The 14,365-nt window shown below is 40.9% G+C and overlaps 1 protein-coding gene across 1 annotated transcript in view; it reads left to right on the top strand.

Annotated features, from left to right (window-relative positions):
• Positions 1-11,639: 11,639 nt before the first annotated feature.
• nbeaa (neurobeachin a) overlaps positions 11,640-14,365 on the top strand; it is a 320,946-nt gene continuing 318,220 nt past the window's right edge. Inside the window, exon 1 of the mRNA XM_066699758.1 lies at positions 11,640-12,079. Within this exon, the coding sequence (XP_066555855.1) occupies positions 11,813-12,079 (267 nt within the window). The 5' untranslated portion in view covers positions 11,640-11,812. The remainder of the gene's footprint in view (positions 12,080-14,365) is intronic.

Consider the following 14,365-nt stretch of genomic DNA (forward strand, 5'->3'; position numbering starts at 1 on the left):
TAGGGTTCTGTATTGTCTTTTGATCTATGTATACATCAGATTCACATACTAGGGTGTATCATTTTGTTCTAAGTGTTATGCACAAGACTGCTTCATTCAAAACCTCTTTTTTATTTATGCTAACCGTGCCAGGATACAGTGCCTCAGTCCCAGCTCACAGCACCGATAGACATATTGTACCGAATGTTCACTCCTTTACTCATTTGGACACGTTTGGATAGGAAGGACTGCTGCAACGGCACAATTATCTTTTTTATTGAAGACAACATACATGAAGTGACAACACGGCTTTTACAAAATTATCCTTTAAGCATTTGACTCACAACCTCCAACACTCAGCGCTTGGCCTATCACTGAACAAGCAGAGGCACAAAGGATGTTTTAAAAGATAAAAGAAATCAAGAAGATGGAAATGGGTGGGAAAAAGTCTGCCTCTCTGCTCTCCACACCAGATGTCTACAAAAAAATTGTAGAAAAACAGTAGAATTAAACTCTCAGTGGAATAAAGCACTGTAATACATTATAAGAAAGTGAAATATATGGCAAAGATGTATACACTGTGCAACACATATTATTATTTGGAATAAGTATAGTATAGCTGTACCAGTACTGAATAATGTAACAAAGCAATATTCATCACCACTGCAATTCAACTGTAGTACACAATAGCGCACATAGGATAACTTGAGTATGAATTGTTAAACTTGACAGAGCAGACATTTCAGGGTTAGTATATAGATTACACCTCCATTATTCAAAGTTCAGGAGGATGCATCTCAACACTGTTATACTCAAAGTTTGACATTAGAATTTACACTGTGCTTGACATTATGGGAAATCAGGCAATCTTTAACAAAAGTAAACTACAGAACAAGCAGAAGACGGCCTTCAGTTTCATCTTTGAAGAGGGTAATTCTATGCAGGAGAAGAGAAGTCCAATCCTGCAGCTCTGAAGAAACAAGCGCCAAATTCTCTGCAATTTACACGGATCTGCCTGGCATGTCCTGTGTGAATTAGGACCTTGAAAAATGGCAATGCCTTGAAGAACGGCTTATGGGGAGGACAACTTTATGAGGACACCAACTGCTATAATTTGTAATAAATTAATCGCACCCTGCTAAAGCACAGATGTGAACCCTGCCAGACCCCTCCAGTTCCAATCTCCGTGCTCCCTCAAGTATCAAGTGACCAGAACAACAAAATATATGAGAAGTAATTGATCACTGACAGCTAACCTTACCCTCTGTATACATTTTGAATTTCCATCTCTTCAGTGCGGCTGCCACATCCCATCAGCTTCGGATTCCATTGCTAAATTCCAGCACAACACGGGAATGAGATTAGCATGAAAAATGTTTACAGTTGCAGCAGCTGACCTCAAACTGCACTATAGCACAGGGTCAGAGACAGGGAATATACTGTTCCACTGTTATTGCAATTGTTTCTTCCTCATTGACCTTTTTGAAATACTAAAAGGTCCAGGAATATAAGAAAAATGGCTGACATGTTAGCTAGGTTATGTTAACTACTGTGCTGTGGTAAAATACCCTGCCATTTACTTATACACTATATTGCCAAAATGTTGGAACAAGCAAGAATATCTTAGATTTTAACTTTCAGGCTTAATCATCTGGGTTTCATTATAAAAGGCTAAACAATGTTTTAAAAGACATACACATTTAAACAAATAAATGCATTACCACTAGTACTTATTATAACCATATACAAAAATCATTGTACTTATATTAACTTCAATTTAAAATGGGTTGGATGTAGCAGGAAATGTTCTGTACCCTATGGTGGAATTCCGACCATAGAAAACTATGTTTCCCAGAAACCCTCAGGCAGCCATTTTACCACTTAATGAGTTCACCTGGTGCTACTTTCCCAATTATCCATCAGGTATATACGTAAGGTGTGCCTGAGAGAGAGAGAGAACAAAGGAGGTGGTGATCTGGAAAAGCTAGACTATAAGGACAAAGCCAAGATGTTTATTTCGGATTATGTTTAAAGTAGAATTGATTTTTAAGATTAGTTATGACTCCAGTGGGAGCTAGGTTTTCATTTCTGTTCTGTTCTGTTTTGTTTTGAATGAAACATACAGGAACAGCCCTGTTTTGCAACCTCCTCCCTGGGCCATGACTTGTTTCTACTCATAAAAGATTACAGAGAAGATCTGCACACATGCACAGCCAAGGCGATTTGTTATTCCATGGATTCCATGCTGAGTTAATATTAAAAAAAAAAAAAAAAAAAAAGTTGTTAAAGCTTTGCTACAGGCTGTAACAGCCCAACAGGAAGCAACCAGGGTGCAACAGGTGGATCACCAGGATGCTATGCAGATGCATCAGGAAGCACTGCAGGTCCAGCATGACACAAATAAAATGTTTAGAGTAGAGCAGCAAAAGGTCACTAAAGAACTGAAAGAAAGTGTTGAAGCATTTGCAACCAGGATTGGGCCATAGGGGACTGCAACCCATTCCACTCCCTGCACCAACCACTTTCTGCAGAAAATGACAAAGCAGGACCCTTATGACCTTTGAGAGGATAGCAGAGAGAAAGGGATGGCCAAAAGAAACCTGGGCAGGGCTCATGGCACCTTATCTGTTAGGGGATGAACAGAAAGCGTCCTTTAATATGAAGCTGAAGGACGCCCAGGACTATGATAACATTTAAGGAGAGATAATGACGCGATTGGGCGTGACCACCGCAGTGAGGACACATTGGTTTCAGCAGTGGGACTATCAACCAGGACAACCACCCCAAACGTAGATGTTTGAACTGATCCACCTGGCCAGGAAATGGCTGCAGCCAGAGGTCTGTTCATCAGCCGGGGTGCTGGAGGCCATAGTCCTTGACCACTACCAACGCTGTTTGCCAAAGGAAGTTCGACGCTAGGTTGGCCAGAATGAGGTGCTGTAATGATTTCAGAAAGGTCAATGGAATTTCAAAGTTTGAGGAATACCCAATGACCCGAGTAGATTAATTGTTATAGAACATCGGGAATGCTCCCTATATTTCTACTCTAGACTTAGCCAAGGGCTACTGACAAATTCCTTTGACCCAGGGTGCCAAATAAAAAACACCCCAGATGATCTATTTCACTACACAGTGATGCCCTTTGGCCTGCACAGGGCTCCTGCCACCTTTCAAAGGCTGATGGACCACGTACTTAGACTACGCAGGACTTATGCGGCAGCATATTTAGATGATGTGGTTATTCACAGTCAGGATTGGGAATCACATTTGCCTCAGCTCCAAGCGGTATTGGATTCGATACATGCAGCAGGGCTGACGGCTAATCCAACCAAGTGCAATTTGGGGTTGGAAGAGGCCAAATACTTGGGCTATACAGGAGGGAGGGGTATGGTGAAACCCCAAATATTCAAGATTGAAGCCATAAAATCTTGGCCTAGGCCTGTCAATAAAAAGCAGGTTAGGGCATTTTTGGGGTTAACTAGGTACTACCGGAGGTTTATTCCTGAAAATGCTACATTAGTGGCTACATTTTGAGTCTCCAAACCTTTTCTTTTCACCAGGCAGCACAGGCAGGGAAGGACATGGGGAATGTTGATGGGCTGTCCCGGGTGCATGCTCTCTTTGCTGCTGTCGCTCGACCTACGGGGTCGCAGCTGGGGGGGAACCAAACCAAGGGGCAGGGCTATACACGGTAGATATGTCATCAATGTTAGCAACACTCCTTCATCCAAAAAAAAAAAAAACAACCAAAAAAAAAGAACATTCTGATGTTTTTCAAAAGATCAGTAGTAAATGACTAAAGTCCAGTCAGCTTCTTGGGGGTAGGGGTCAAGTGGGTTTTGGCACAGCTTCAGGAGAGTGAAGTTGGGGTCAGCCTTAACCGATGTTGGGGTACTTCCAGTCAGCAGAACGTTTGTCTAAAGTAGAATGATTTTGTACGATTAGTTACGACTCCAGTGGGAAGTAGGTTTTGTTTTCTGTTTTGTTTTGTTTTGAATTAAATATACAAGCACAGCCCTGTTTTGCAACCTCCTCCCTGGGCCATGGCTTGTTTCTGCTCATAAAAGATCATGGAGAAAACCTGCATACGTGCACAGCCAAGGTGGTTTGTCACAATATATTTATAAGTAAAAACAACTGTACTACATAAAGACAGATAAAACCACCATCTTCCAACAATAACATCACAAAGCTGAGCAATAAACATACTGGGTCGAGGAGAACAGCCCTGAAATTTGCCTGGTCAGACTCCTGAGCTCATTAGACATTAGAACACCTCTGTGATAAACTGAAATGGTTTGACAAGAAAGTGAACTGTGGGTGGTATTTGATCAAACAGACTGCAGTCGGTCAGAGTCATGGCTGAGACTATACCTATACTATGTGGGTAATTGTAAATAGTTGCATTTCGTACGATGTCCCAATACCCAATTTCTCAGCGTAGTGTGAATTAAATGAGGATGAGGATTTTATGTGTGTGTGTGTGGGGACTCCCCTAAAACAATGAAAATGATTATGTGCATCTCATGGGCAACCAAATGTTAAATTATTCCTTTTAAGGCATGCCTCTATAGTCCAGACACCTGTCAGCTGTCACTACCCATCTTCTCAGTATGAACAGTTTCTCAGAGAAACATGAGGACTGAGGGAGAAGAGCAGAGGGTCAAAGTGGATGAAGATGTAAAAGAGCAAAGCAGCTAACCCATTTGGTTGTATTTCGGGGGTTGTAGTTTGGTTGTATTTTGGTTCTGACAAATATCACTCAAGAAAAATGCAGAAACCTATTATCATGGCCTTTAAGGTTTCAATATTATTCTCTGGCTGAGTATTACTGAATATTGTTTGCACATTTCATAAGTCTTTCTCTGGAACTTCAAATTATATGAAGCGCAGTTGTCTGATTTTGCAATGTAGTTATATACATGTAATTTTATAACAGTATTTTACAATGTTTTAATGACATCCCCTGGAGTCTACAGATTTGTGATGCCCTGTGATCTGTGTCTCAAGATTATGTCGTTAGCTGGGTAGAGGCTGCCAGACAAATCTTTGAAAGAAAGAAAGACTCTCTATCGTACACTTGAACCTCTCTCTAAAATATTATATATAAAATCATGCCACAGGAACTGTTCAAATGAAAAAGGAAAAGAAACCTTTAAATACTACAGCACTTGTGTAAAATATATGGTTTGTAGTTGTACTAGGGTTTTATCAAGCTGTCAAGAAGCAGTAACTGTATTCAACTCTTAAACAGTTGGAGATTTCCATTAGTCATAAATTCTTGAAACTGACCAATTTTCAAAGTGTGGAAAACAACCAATAAGGTCTAATTAAGCACATTACTTGTTCAATTGAATGAGGAGAGCACAACTGTAGTTAAAACCAGAAGACACTGGTGTCCTTAGCATTAGGACTGGGGAAGCCTTCCATTACATACTTCTATCGATATATGTCATTGAGTGTAGAAAAATGTCCAATGGACTCCGTAAAACGGTTCCTGACTAGGATACAAATAACAATGAGTTGTTGCTGGCAGAAAGAGTGAGCAGGTTTGAGGAAGTCTTCAAGAGATTCATTCACAAACTGACACTGCAGATCCAAGCAAAACTACATCCTGGCCTTTATATGAGACTAAATCTATATAGAATAGATTTCATCCTTTCTTAGGAAGAGCTACCCCTCCCCCCTTCCATTTACAAAATATCAAACCCACACATCTTTAGACAGAAGCAAAAGAATTTTAATTTTGAGAGTCCTTACAGTTTTCAATTAATACACATTTCTTAATTGGGATAGTGTCCAATTACTACAATGGCTAAAGGAAAAATACAGAAAGACAGAAAACACCTAATTTAGAGAAAGAAAGTTGCTCTCTTTACATATTGCTCTAAATAGCTATCTTCTATGATACTTATGCTATACTCTAAGCCTTTTTAAAATGCAGATGCATTTATTTAGATACATTTTTCACACGCTAATGTTCATTGACTGTAAATTAGAATTCCACTTAAGCTGGATAAGTGTTTCCTCTTGTTGGGAATTCAAAACCAAATTTGAGGCTTAGCAAGTTCAGATACAGACTGATTGTGTGCAATGCAGGGAAGTATCTGCATTTAGTTGAACTTGAGTCTCATCTATTCAATGGCACAGTAATATGGCTGTCGGACAGCCCTGCTGCTGCTTTGGTCAGCAGACATTGGGGTTAAAACCAATGTGGGGGATTCTGTGAATAGGCTTACAAAGAATTAACAGAGCTTGGATCAGGAATTATCACCCCCTCACAATCAGCTCTCTGGCCCATAGGAGACAATGCAATTGTACTATATTCTTTGTCTGTGGTATGTGGTTGGATACCATTTGCCTTTGCAATAAATTGCTTTGGATGATGGGATGAGAGCATGACTGGTCTGAGGTCACACACACTGCAGAGATACAGAGATGCAGAGATGGCATCAGAAGTTGGGTCAGGAAAGCATTCTTGTTCAGTGTCCGTCTCCTCTGTTAGCAGTGTTGGGGAGGTTACCTGTAAAAAAGCATTAGCGCTGCATGTTAAAAACACGGGTACATTTCGAAATCTCTCCAAAGGTTATTTTGCTACATTTTAGCTATGATTAAAGACCTCTCCAGTGCAATCAAGTCTTGCCTTCATATGTAAAAATACAGCTCAGCTTAGTCATGGTAACAAAGAGTAAAACTAAAGAAAGCATTTCTATATTCCCTGCTGAGATTACAGTGAGATGTGGGCTGTAGTAACAAATTAACCAAGCTGTGTGGCATTTGTTGGATCATTGCAATGTAGTGAGCAATGGTGTTGGGTGGGGGCAGGGAACAGGGTTGTACTGCCTTTTTTTTTTCATTTCCACTTCATGTCCTTCCCACCCATTCTAGTCTTCCATTTCTAAAAATTCCCAGTTTTGTAAGAACAGCAACATGATGTTTCAAACACCTACATGGCATACTTCTCCACTGCACTGAATTAAACACAAAAAATGACCCAGCCTCATTGATATTATATTAGTTACCTACAGCTTGGCTAACTCTGCCTGAGGAGGAACTTAAAAATATATTCCACTAATAACAGGGTGATGTTAGGCGAGAGAACAGTACAGCTCTCAAAAATTAACAGACAAGGAAGGGGATAAAAATGAAATAATGTGATATTTAAAACTGTGCTGCAAGTAAAATCAACAGTTTATCGGAATAATGCACAGGCAATTAAGAAAAATAATATTTTTTAAAGTCAAAAGACTGTCAGCTGGGCTTTAGTTATGTAAATGACACCCAGATGTAAATCCAGACTTTGATAAATTGGCCTTTTGTCTTTCTCCTTGCCAGCCAGGATTTTACAATGGTTATTTAAATAGAATTAGGGCATCAGTTGAAGCTGTCAGACGGCAATCCAATAGATGTTAAAATGGCCAGACTCACTTGGTTCTCTGTTTCTTACACGGCACTGGCCTTTCAAGGTGGGATTTCACAGCCCGAGTGACTAAACTTGTCAGGGCTTTTATAAGGTGAAAAACGAATGGCAAGATACTATTTTTATTTCAGAGTGTGACAGATTGCCATAAGGTGTAAGTTGTTCTTTCATTAGCTGACACTCTGTACTCCCAGAGGATTGTGGGAAGCTGATTGGTTCTTCTCCTCTTTTCACACTTTAAGACTCCCAGTTCACATAATTTCCTATGCATTGATTAACTTGCTTTGGAGAAAACTCACAGTCAGATGGTTATAATTTTCTTGTATGATATTTACAGAAAACTCAGTTTGAGTACTCGTATGAAAGAGCGGCATAAAATAAGAACAGCACCATAACGCTCATTTGGAAACACAGCTGTTGTTCAGAGACTGTATAAGTGCACATTGGCTTTGTTTACAAGCTGGGAAAATAAGTCAAGACAGCAGAGTTAATGGCTTGGTTTGTGCTTGAATACAAATGAAACACAAATCCACACAACAAATCATAAAGGTCCGTGTTAACCAAAACATTAAAATTGTATTCTAGTCGAACCACCTTAAAAGTAGATTAACTCAGGTGTGATGACTTTTTACTAGCATGTAGACACAGTCTGGTAATTCACACTAGCCACACTCCTGCTATGATCAAACACAGTGTCCAAACATTTTCTCTTAAAGCCACTTGCACCATATTTCCTTCTAAAGAAGCCCAATCAGTACCAAGTCATTTCCCCAGTACACTGGCAGGAATGTAACACTCACACATTAAACCTCTCTCTCGAATTTCATATCATCTTGAACTCTATTTCCAAACAGAACACAATGTGCAAATTTTGCACTGGAGCACAAAAGCATGGCAAAATCTCTTCCTTCGAGGGAGCTGACAATGAAAAAAAAAATAAGCTCAGCCCCAATAAAGATGCTAGGTGGCAAATGCACCTTAAGAGCATTGCTTGTTGGTTGCGGACATCAATAAAATCTCTTTCTTAAAGCATGTATAGTGGGGTCTACATTGAGAAAAAAGTATATATCAGAAAATTGTGCTAAAAGCTTTTCTCCATTCAGACATCTACCATATAACACAGTTGCTGTAAGTGCATTAGGTTTCCTTTGAACATGACGCTTGAATAAAAAAGGGTAACAAAAAAGGGGAGTGTATTATTGTGTGTTCTGCATGTTAATACAACACAAGTAAAGTCACAGAGCTTGGCTACACATAATTATACTAATGGCTAGACCCCCTTTAAACCCCCCTTTATTTTTACCACACTTTTAAAAACAGAAAATAAGTGCTGACATTTTTTTCAATTTATTGTCCGGATGTTTTTGTTTTTGGATTGTTTTTTTGTTCTTTAGGTGTCTCTCGGGTCGAAGTGGTACTAGACAAAGTTAAATGTAGTCAAAACAATTTGATTAGGCCTACCTCAATCAGAGACCATCTTTATTTCTTCTGAGCTACAAATTATGGAAGATACAGTTCTCCTCTAATGTTGTTCGTACAGTTCAAATTGATTATTTCCAATTCTTTTAAACCATACTGTGCATATATTCGGGAATGAAAGACACTACAGAGAGAATAAAACAGAAGATCTGACACAATAGCCATTTTCCTTTAAACTAAGAAACCTATCTACTAAATGATATCTTTCCTTTCTAAAAATAACATTGAATCTAATTGGAAAGAGCAGCTAAGCACGTCTACTTGTGCACCAGTGACTTTTGCAAAGCTCTAATGTATAAGGGATACGGAATCATACCAGGGTAAGAAAGGGGCTCTTTCAAAACCCAGTTTTCCACTACCCTTTCTTAAAGGAACCCCCCACGGAGAACAGGACAATACTGCTGCCCCCCTCCATCATGCGGTTTCTAACCCTTACCACTCACAGCAGGAGGGTCTGATGACATCACAATTCTTCAGAAAGACAATTTATAGTAATATTGTTCCATGTCCTGATCTTATTTGGTGACAGTTCTTTGGATACAGCTGTAATAATTTACTGACCTCAATGACTAATCAGGAAGAGCAATTGATAGAATAATGTGTATGGGGGGAGGGGTGTCTTAATTGTACCACCTGGGTTCTGTCACCACTGCTTTCTGTCTTTTTCTGGGAATATATAATTTATGTATGTATTTAATTAGTTATGTTTTTATTTGCATGTCTTGTTTATAATGCATACTGGCCTTCATAGCAATACATAACAGTTATACAAACATCAACAGTAAAAAAATACATTTATTTTCATCATAAAAAAGACCTATGTGATACGAAGAAGATTCTGATAAAAGAGCAGCCAAATGAGACAGCAAGGACATTAAAGAAGAAGAATACTCATAAACCAACTTTAAACAACGACAAAGATATATTGACAGCATAAACAGATGGGGAAATTGGGAAAATATGCTTTTCTGAGGTGATCTCTTTGTAAAAGTCTAGATGACTGCCAGTCAGCCTACACAGACTATGGGGATTTTGCCTAAACAGTAATTTTTATTTTGTATTTTATTTTGGGTGACACCTTTATCCATGCAGGCTTTTGGCAAATGATTTAATTGTGTCATAGTAACTTTACACAAGTTACAGCTTGCAGCTGCAGTAGTGGTCTGGATATAACATGAACCTCATGCAGTAAACGACAAGGAATGGTTAACTAACATTGACATTAATTAACATTGAACAAGACACCAGCAGACATCGCCCCACCATCATCTTCAGAGCATTCAAAGTTCAACACAAGGTTATTTTCTGGTGAACAAATGTTTACACATCATATCTGTCAAAAAGAATAATGCTTTTTATTTATCAGCTATTTGCCATTATAAGCCATTATTGTGCTTTGATGATTCAGACAGTAGGTCTGCTTTGGTACGAGGTTAATATATGATAGGGCCAAGGACTGGGTATTTTTATCCCTTTTCTTGGTTAGCATCACAGGAAGCCAAACCTATAAAGACTACTGTGTAAATCTTTATGAGTCACCAATAATGCTCCATAGATAAAGAATAATTGCAATTATATGAGCTTTAAGTAAATAGGTTTAGCTTTCTTTTTTGAGTGACAATCACTTTCAAACATACTGGTGAATTAATGTAAAATGGGACTAAGATTACTTTTTGAAGATAGGACATATGGCAAAAGGAAAACAAACAGCACAAATCCTGTCCTGATACAAGTGCTTAGTCATGCATTGAATTATGTGCAGAGAATTTGATACACAGTTGATATATATATATATATATATGTGTGTGTGTGTATATATATATATATATATATATATAATTTCTTTATTTCATGGTACACTTTTGATGTTAAGTTCCCCTTCAGTTCAGTTTCTGCTATTCATTTCATTTTATTATGCATTAGTATTTAAAAATAAGATATAACTTCTAACATAATGGCTGCAAACATTGGAGGTGTTCGTATCCCAAATCCAGCAACAGTCTGACTCGAATTCGCAACTTGTTCCAGAAAAACAAAAATGTAGCAATGAGATAAATCACTAGAAGCCCAACCCAATATGTAGTCTGAACGCACAATGCAAAGTAACATTCTGATTGAAACATTAGCAAAAAAATGAATATATGTAAAATTGTTCCAATTGAAAATGTAAATGACCAAAAAGATACAAAGCGCACGATTGCAACAATGAAACGGTTCTAGAATGTGTGCATTCATTTCCCACCAGCATTGTTACAACAACACCCATACTGATGATGATGATGATGATAATAATGTACTGTTTCGCTTTTCAGCCCTACTGTAAAACCCTAACACTAATATATTGCATGCATGGATTCTACATTATACTAAGTAGCAACTGCTTACAGAGCTCTGCTTTCTTGTCTCCCTTTTATATATTTCTGTCCCTATACGAGTCTCCACGGTCCGATTCCGGCATGCACCTGCTCACCTGTCCCCTTCCGTCTAACGGGACAGCACCCCCCCCGGCTCTCCGCCAGCCATCCGCCTCCCCGCCCGCTCAGCACGCAGGCGTGGTGGACAGTACCGCAGGCAGGGGGCGGCAACATGGCGGAGAGAGCGCTGTCGCCTTCAGAAGGACAACAGTAGCGACTGCGCCGCGGCTGCCTCACATCTCCATCCACAGCAGAGGAGCCGCCAGCACGTAGCGCCGAGCAGCGACCCGCCAGACCCAACCGGCTCCGGGAAGCGCACACCGGGGGAGAGGCAGGGCAAGGGAAAGGAGGCTTTCCCCCCTTATTGTTATTATTATTCTTCCAGAATTTTCTTTCTTTTTTTTTGATGCTTTTGCACAGTCGGGGGTGAGAGAGAGCGAGAGAGAGAGAGAGAGAGAGAGAGAGAGAGAGAGAGAGAGGCAGGTGAGACCGCGGCCGCTCCTTTCGGATCCGGCTAGAAATGGCGAGCGAGAAGCCGGTGGCGGTACCGAGCTCGGCGGTGCTCTCGGACCGGGATCCTCCCCCGGGTCTTGGGCAGCAGGGAGCGACGGGCGCCGCTGCCGGGGAGGTGATGGTGTCGGGCTCCGGCTCGATGGTGCTGCCGGGCGGGGTGATCAACCCCTCGGTGCCGATCCGGAATATCAAGATGAAATTCGCCGTGCTCATCGGGCTCATCCAGGTCGGGGAAGTGAGCAACAGAGACATCGTCGAGACGGTGCTGAACCTGGTAAGAGAAGCAGCGCCTTTCCAATGCAATCCAGCCTAATTACATGCATTATTTAAAAAAATAAATAAAGAAAAATACACTATCACCCATTTTCCTCCCTGTGCGGCGGATACAGCTCCTTTTCTCTGGGTGTTTTGGATCTTGACACGGGATGTAAATGCGAACCTACTTATTAGCCTATATAGCTTGTATACATTATGCTGTCTGTGTAATGCAGCTGTGTGCAATGGGAATATGCTGTTAGAGGGCAATATTTCACATTGTAGGGCACTTTCAGATTGGGGATCTGTCTTGCTTGTGATCCCCAAGAACCATAACCGTTTCCAGATTATTAAAGAAAGAGGATGCCTTTTGTGGCGTGAACCATCCCATGACCTATCACATCTGAGAGGAATTTGGACCCTAATTGGACATATGCTGGAAGATGCTTGTCCGTGCATTTCTATGGAACAATAGGCACTTCTCCCAAGAAGTTAAAAAAGAGACCAGAGCATCTCTCCTCTCTGCGGGAAAATGATATATGAACATATGTGCTTTCGGTCTGGTTGAAACAAAGGATGGGGAGTTGATGCTGGGCACGGGGTGATTTATAAAAGGAAAAAGTATTGTGTCACACACACACACACACACACCAGCAACATTAGACATAACGCGGTGCATCACCCCAGGCTGAATTGTGAAACTGGTGCTGGCACAGTGTTGCCAAGCTGCCCATATGAAAGCTGGGGCACCTGCCTTTTTGTCTGCATCGCTAGCTAAGTGTTCAGATTTGTGCCTTCTGTTGCGTTTGACCGGGTGCAGATTGAGCCCAGACTGAATGGAAATGGATGCAGCCGCTGGTTTTTAATATGCATGTGCAACTGTAGATGCTCACCACACCAGCAGCAATGCAAGGTCCGATGTGCGCAGAGAAAGATAAGATGGGGAGAATAAGTTTTTATCCCCCCCCCCCCCCCCCCATGGTGTTGCTTAAGCAGCTTTTTAGGATGACAACACTCCCCACTACTGCGCTTCTTGCCAGGGTCCCTCTGTCTGCTGTGCAAGTGTCAGAAGACGCATCATGGCGCGACAAAAGTAGACGGGTTTATCGCTGTAATTGACGATTGCCCTCGCCCTTGCATCCGAGAAAGCAGTGCCTCTTTCAAGGGTGAGGCTGTGGACCGGGATTTAACCCCTGTGCCTTTGTTCAAAAAAGGATCAGCGAGGGCCCTTTGCTTCTGCGTGTCGGGTTTGAAGTACTCCTGGCTCATCTCCGCGGGGAGGGATGCTGCGTTGTCGGGCATTGGGTTGTCTGTGTGCCGGCGTCCCTGCCTCAATCCGTCGGTCTGTCTCTTAAGGAAGATGAAATCCCACGTAGTGCTCATAAATGTGTACAAATGAGGCTAGGACGAGCGCCGGGGCTGGCAGGGAAGCGCTGTGAATGTGAAAACAGCTGGTGGGGGGACGCTGCTGCTGCTGCTGCTGCAGTGGTAATGTATTCAGCACCAGCCAGTACTTAACAGATGGGCTCTGAGAGGAGAGGGCGATGATAAAACAACCAGAACACGACCATCAATACATGTGTACGGGCCTGATTTGGTGTTAAAACCGCAAGTTTGGTTTCTTTAGTTGCGGGAGGATGTCTTGGAGAGTCAGACCTATAGTGTTGGTACATCCCAGAAACCACAGGCAGTGATCTGGAGCTGCATTATTGATGAGGGCCCAATGCTCCCCAGGAGTATTTAATATGGAAGACTTCCTTGGGTTGTGAGGGACACCCGCTAATTAAAAGCCTATTCAGTTTCTAAAGAGCAGATTTGGCATTTAGAAGCAGAACAATAAGGTCAAGGAATTGAAAGTAAATATATCATCAGTTTCATTGTGCTTTGAGGGGATATAGTGTTAATGTGCTTTTTTTTTTAAACATTCTTTCATTCGAGTAGGCATTGTGTAATGCTTAGGAACATCATTTTGAACAATCCTTACACGTTTTACGCTTCAGACATATTACAGCAGATTTTGAAGCCTCCTCCTAGATTTTAAATCTGTACTTATTTTTTATTCATATTTTGGAAAGACAAAACAAGGCATATCAAAGGAAGGGAAAAAAAAACAGCTTTTTGTCCTACATTCAGATGTACTCAGGAGTATCTATTGAGGGAACACTTTTCCCTGATCTAAAGACAGAATTAGTCATGCTGCCTTAAAGTAGGCTATGGTCCTGTCCTAAAACCATAAAGAAGACTCATGGTTACAGTGAAACAGATAGTTTGACATGTTTGATTTAGGTGATATAGATAATACTCA

Source organism: Amia ocellicauda, chromosome 3 (assembly GCF_036373705.1).
Source record: "Amia ocellicauda isolate fAmiCal2 chromosome 3, fAmiCal2.hap1, whole genome shotgun sequence".
NCBI lineage: Eukaryota > Metazoa > Chordata > Actinopteri > Amiiformes > Amiidae > Amia > Amia ocellicauda.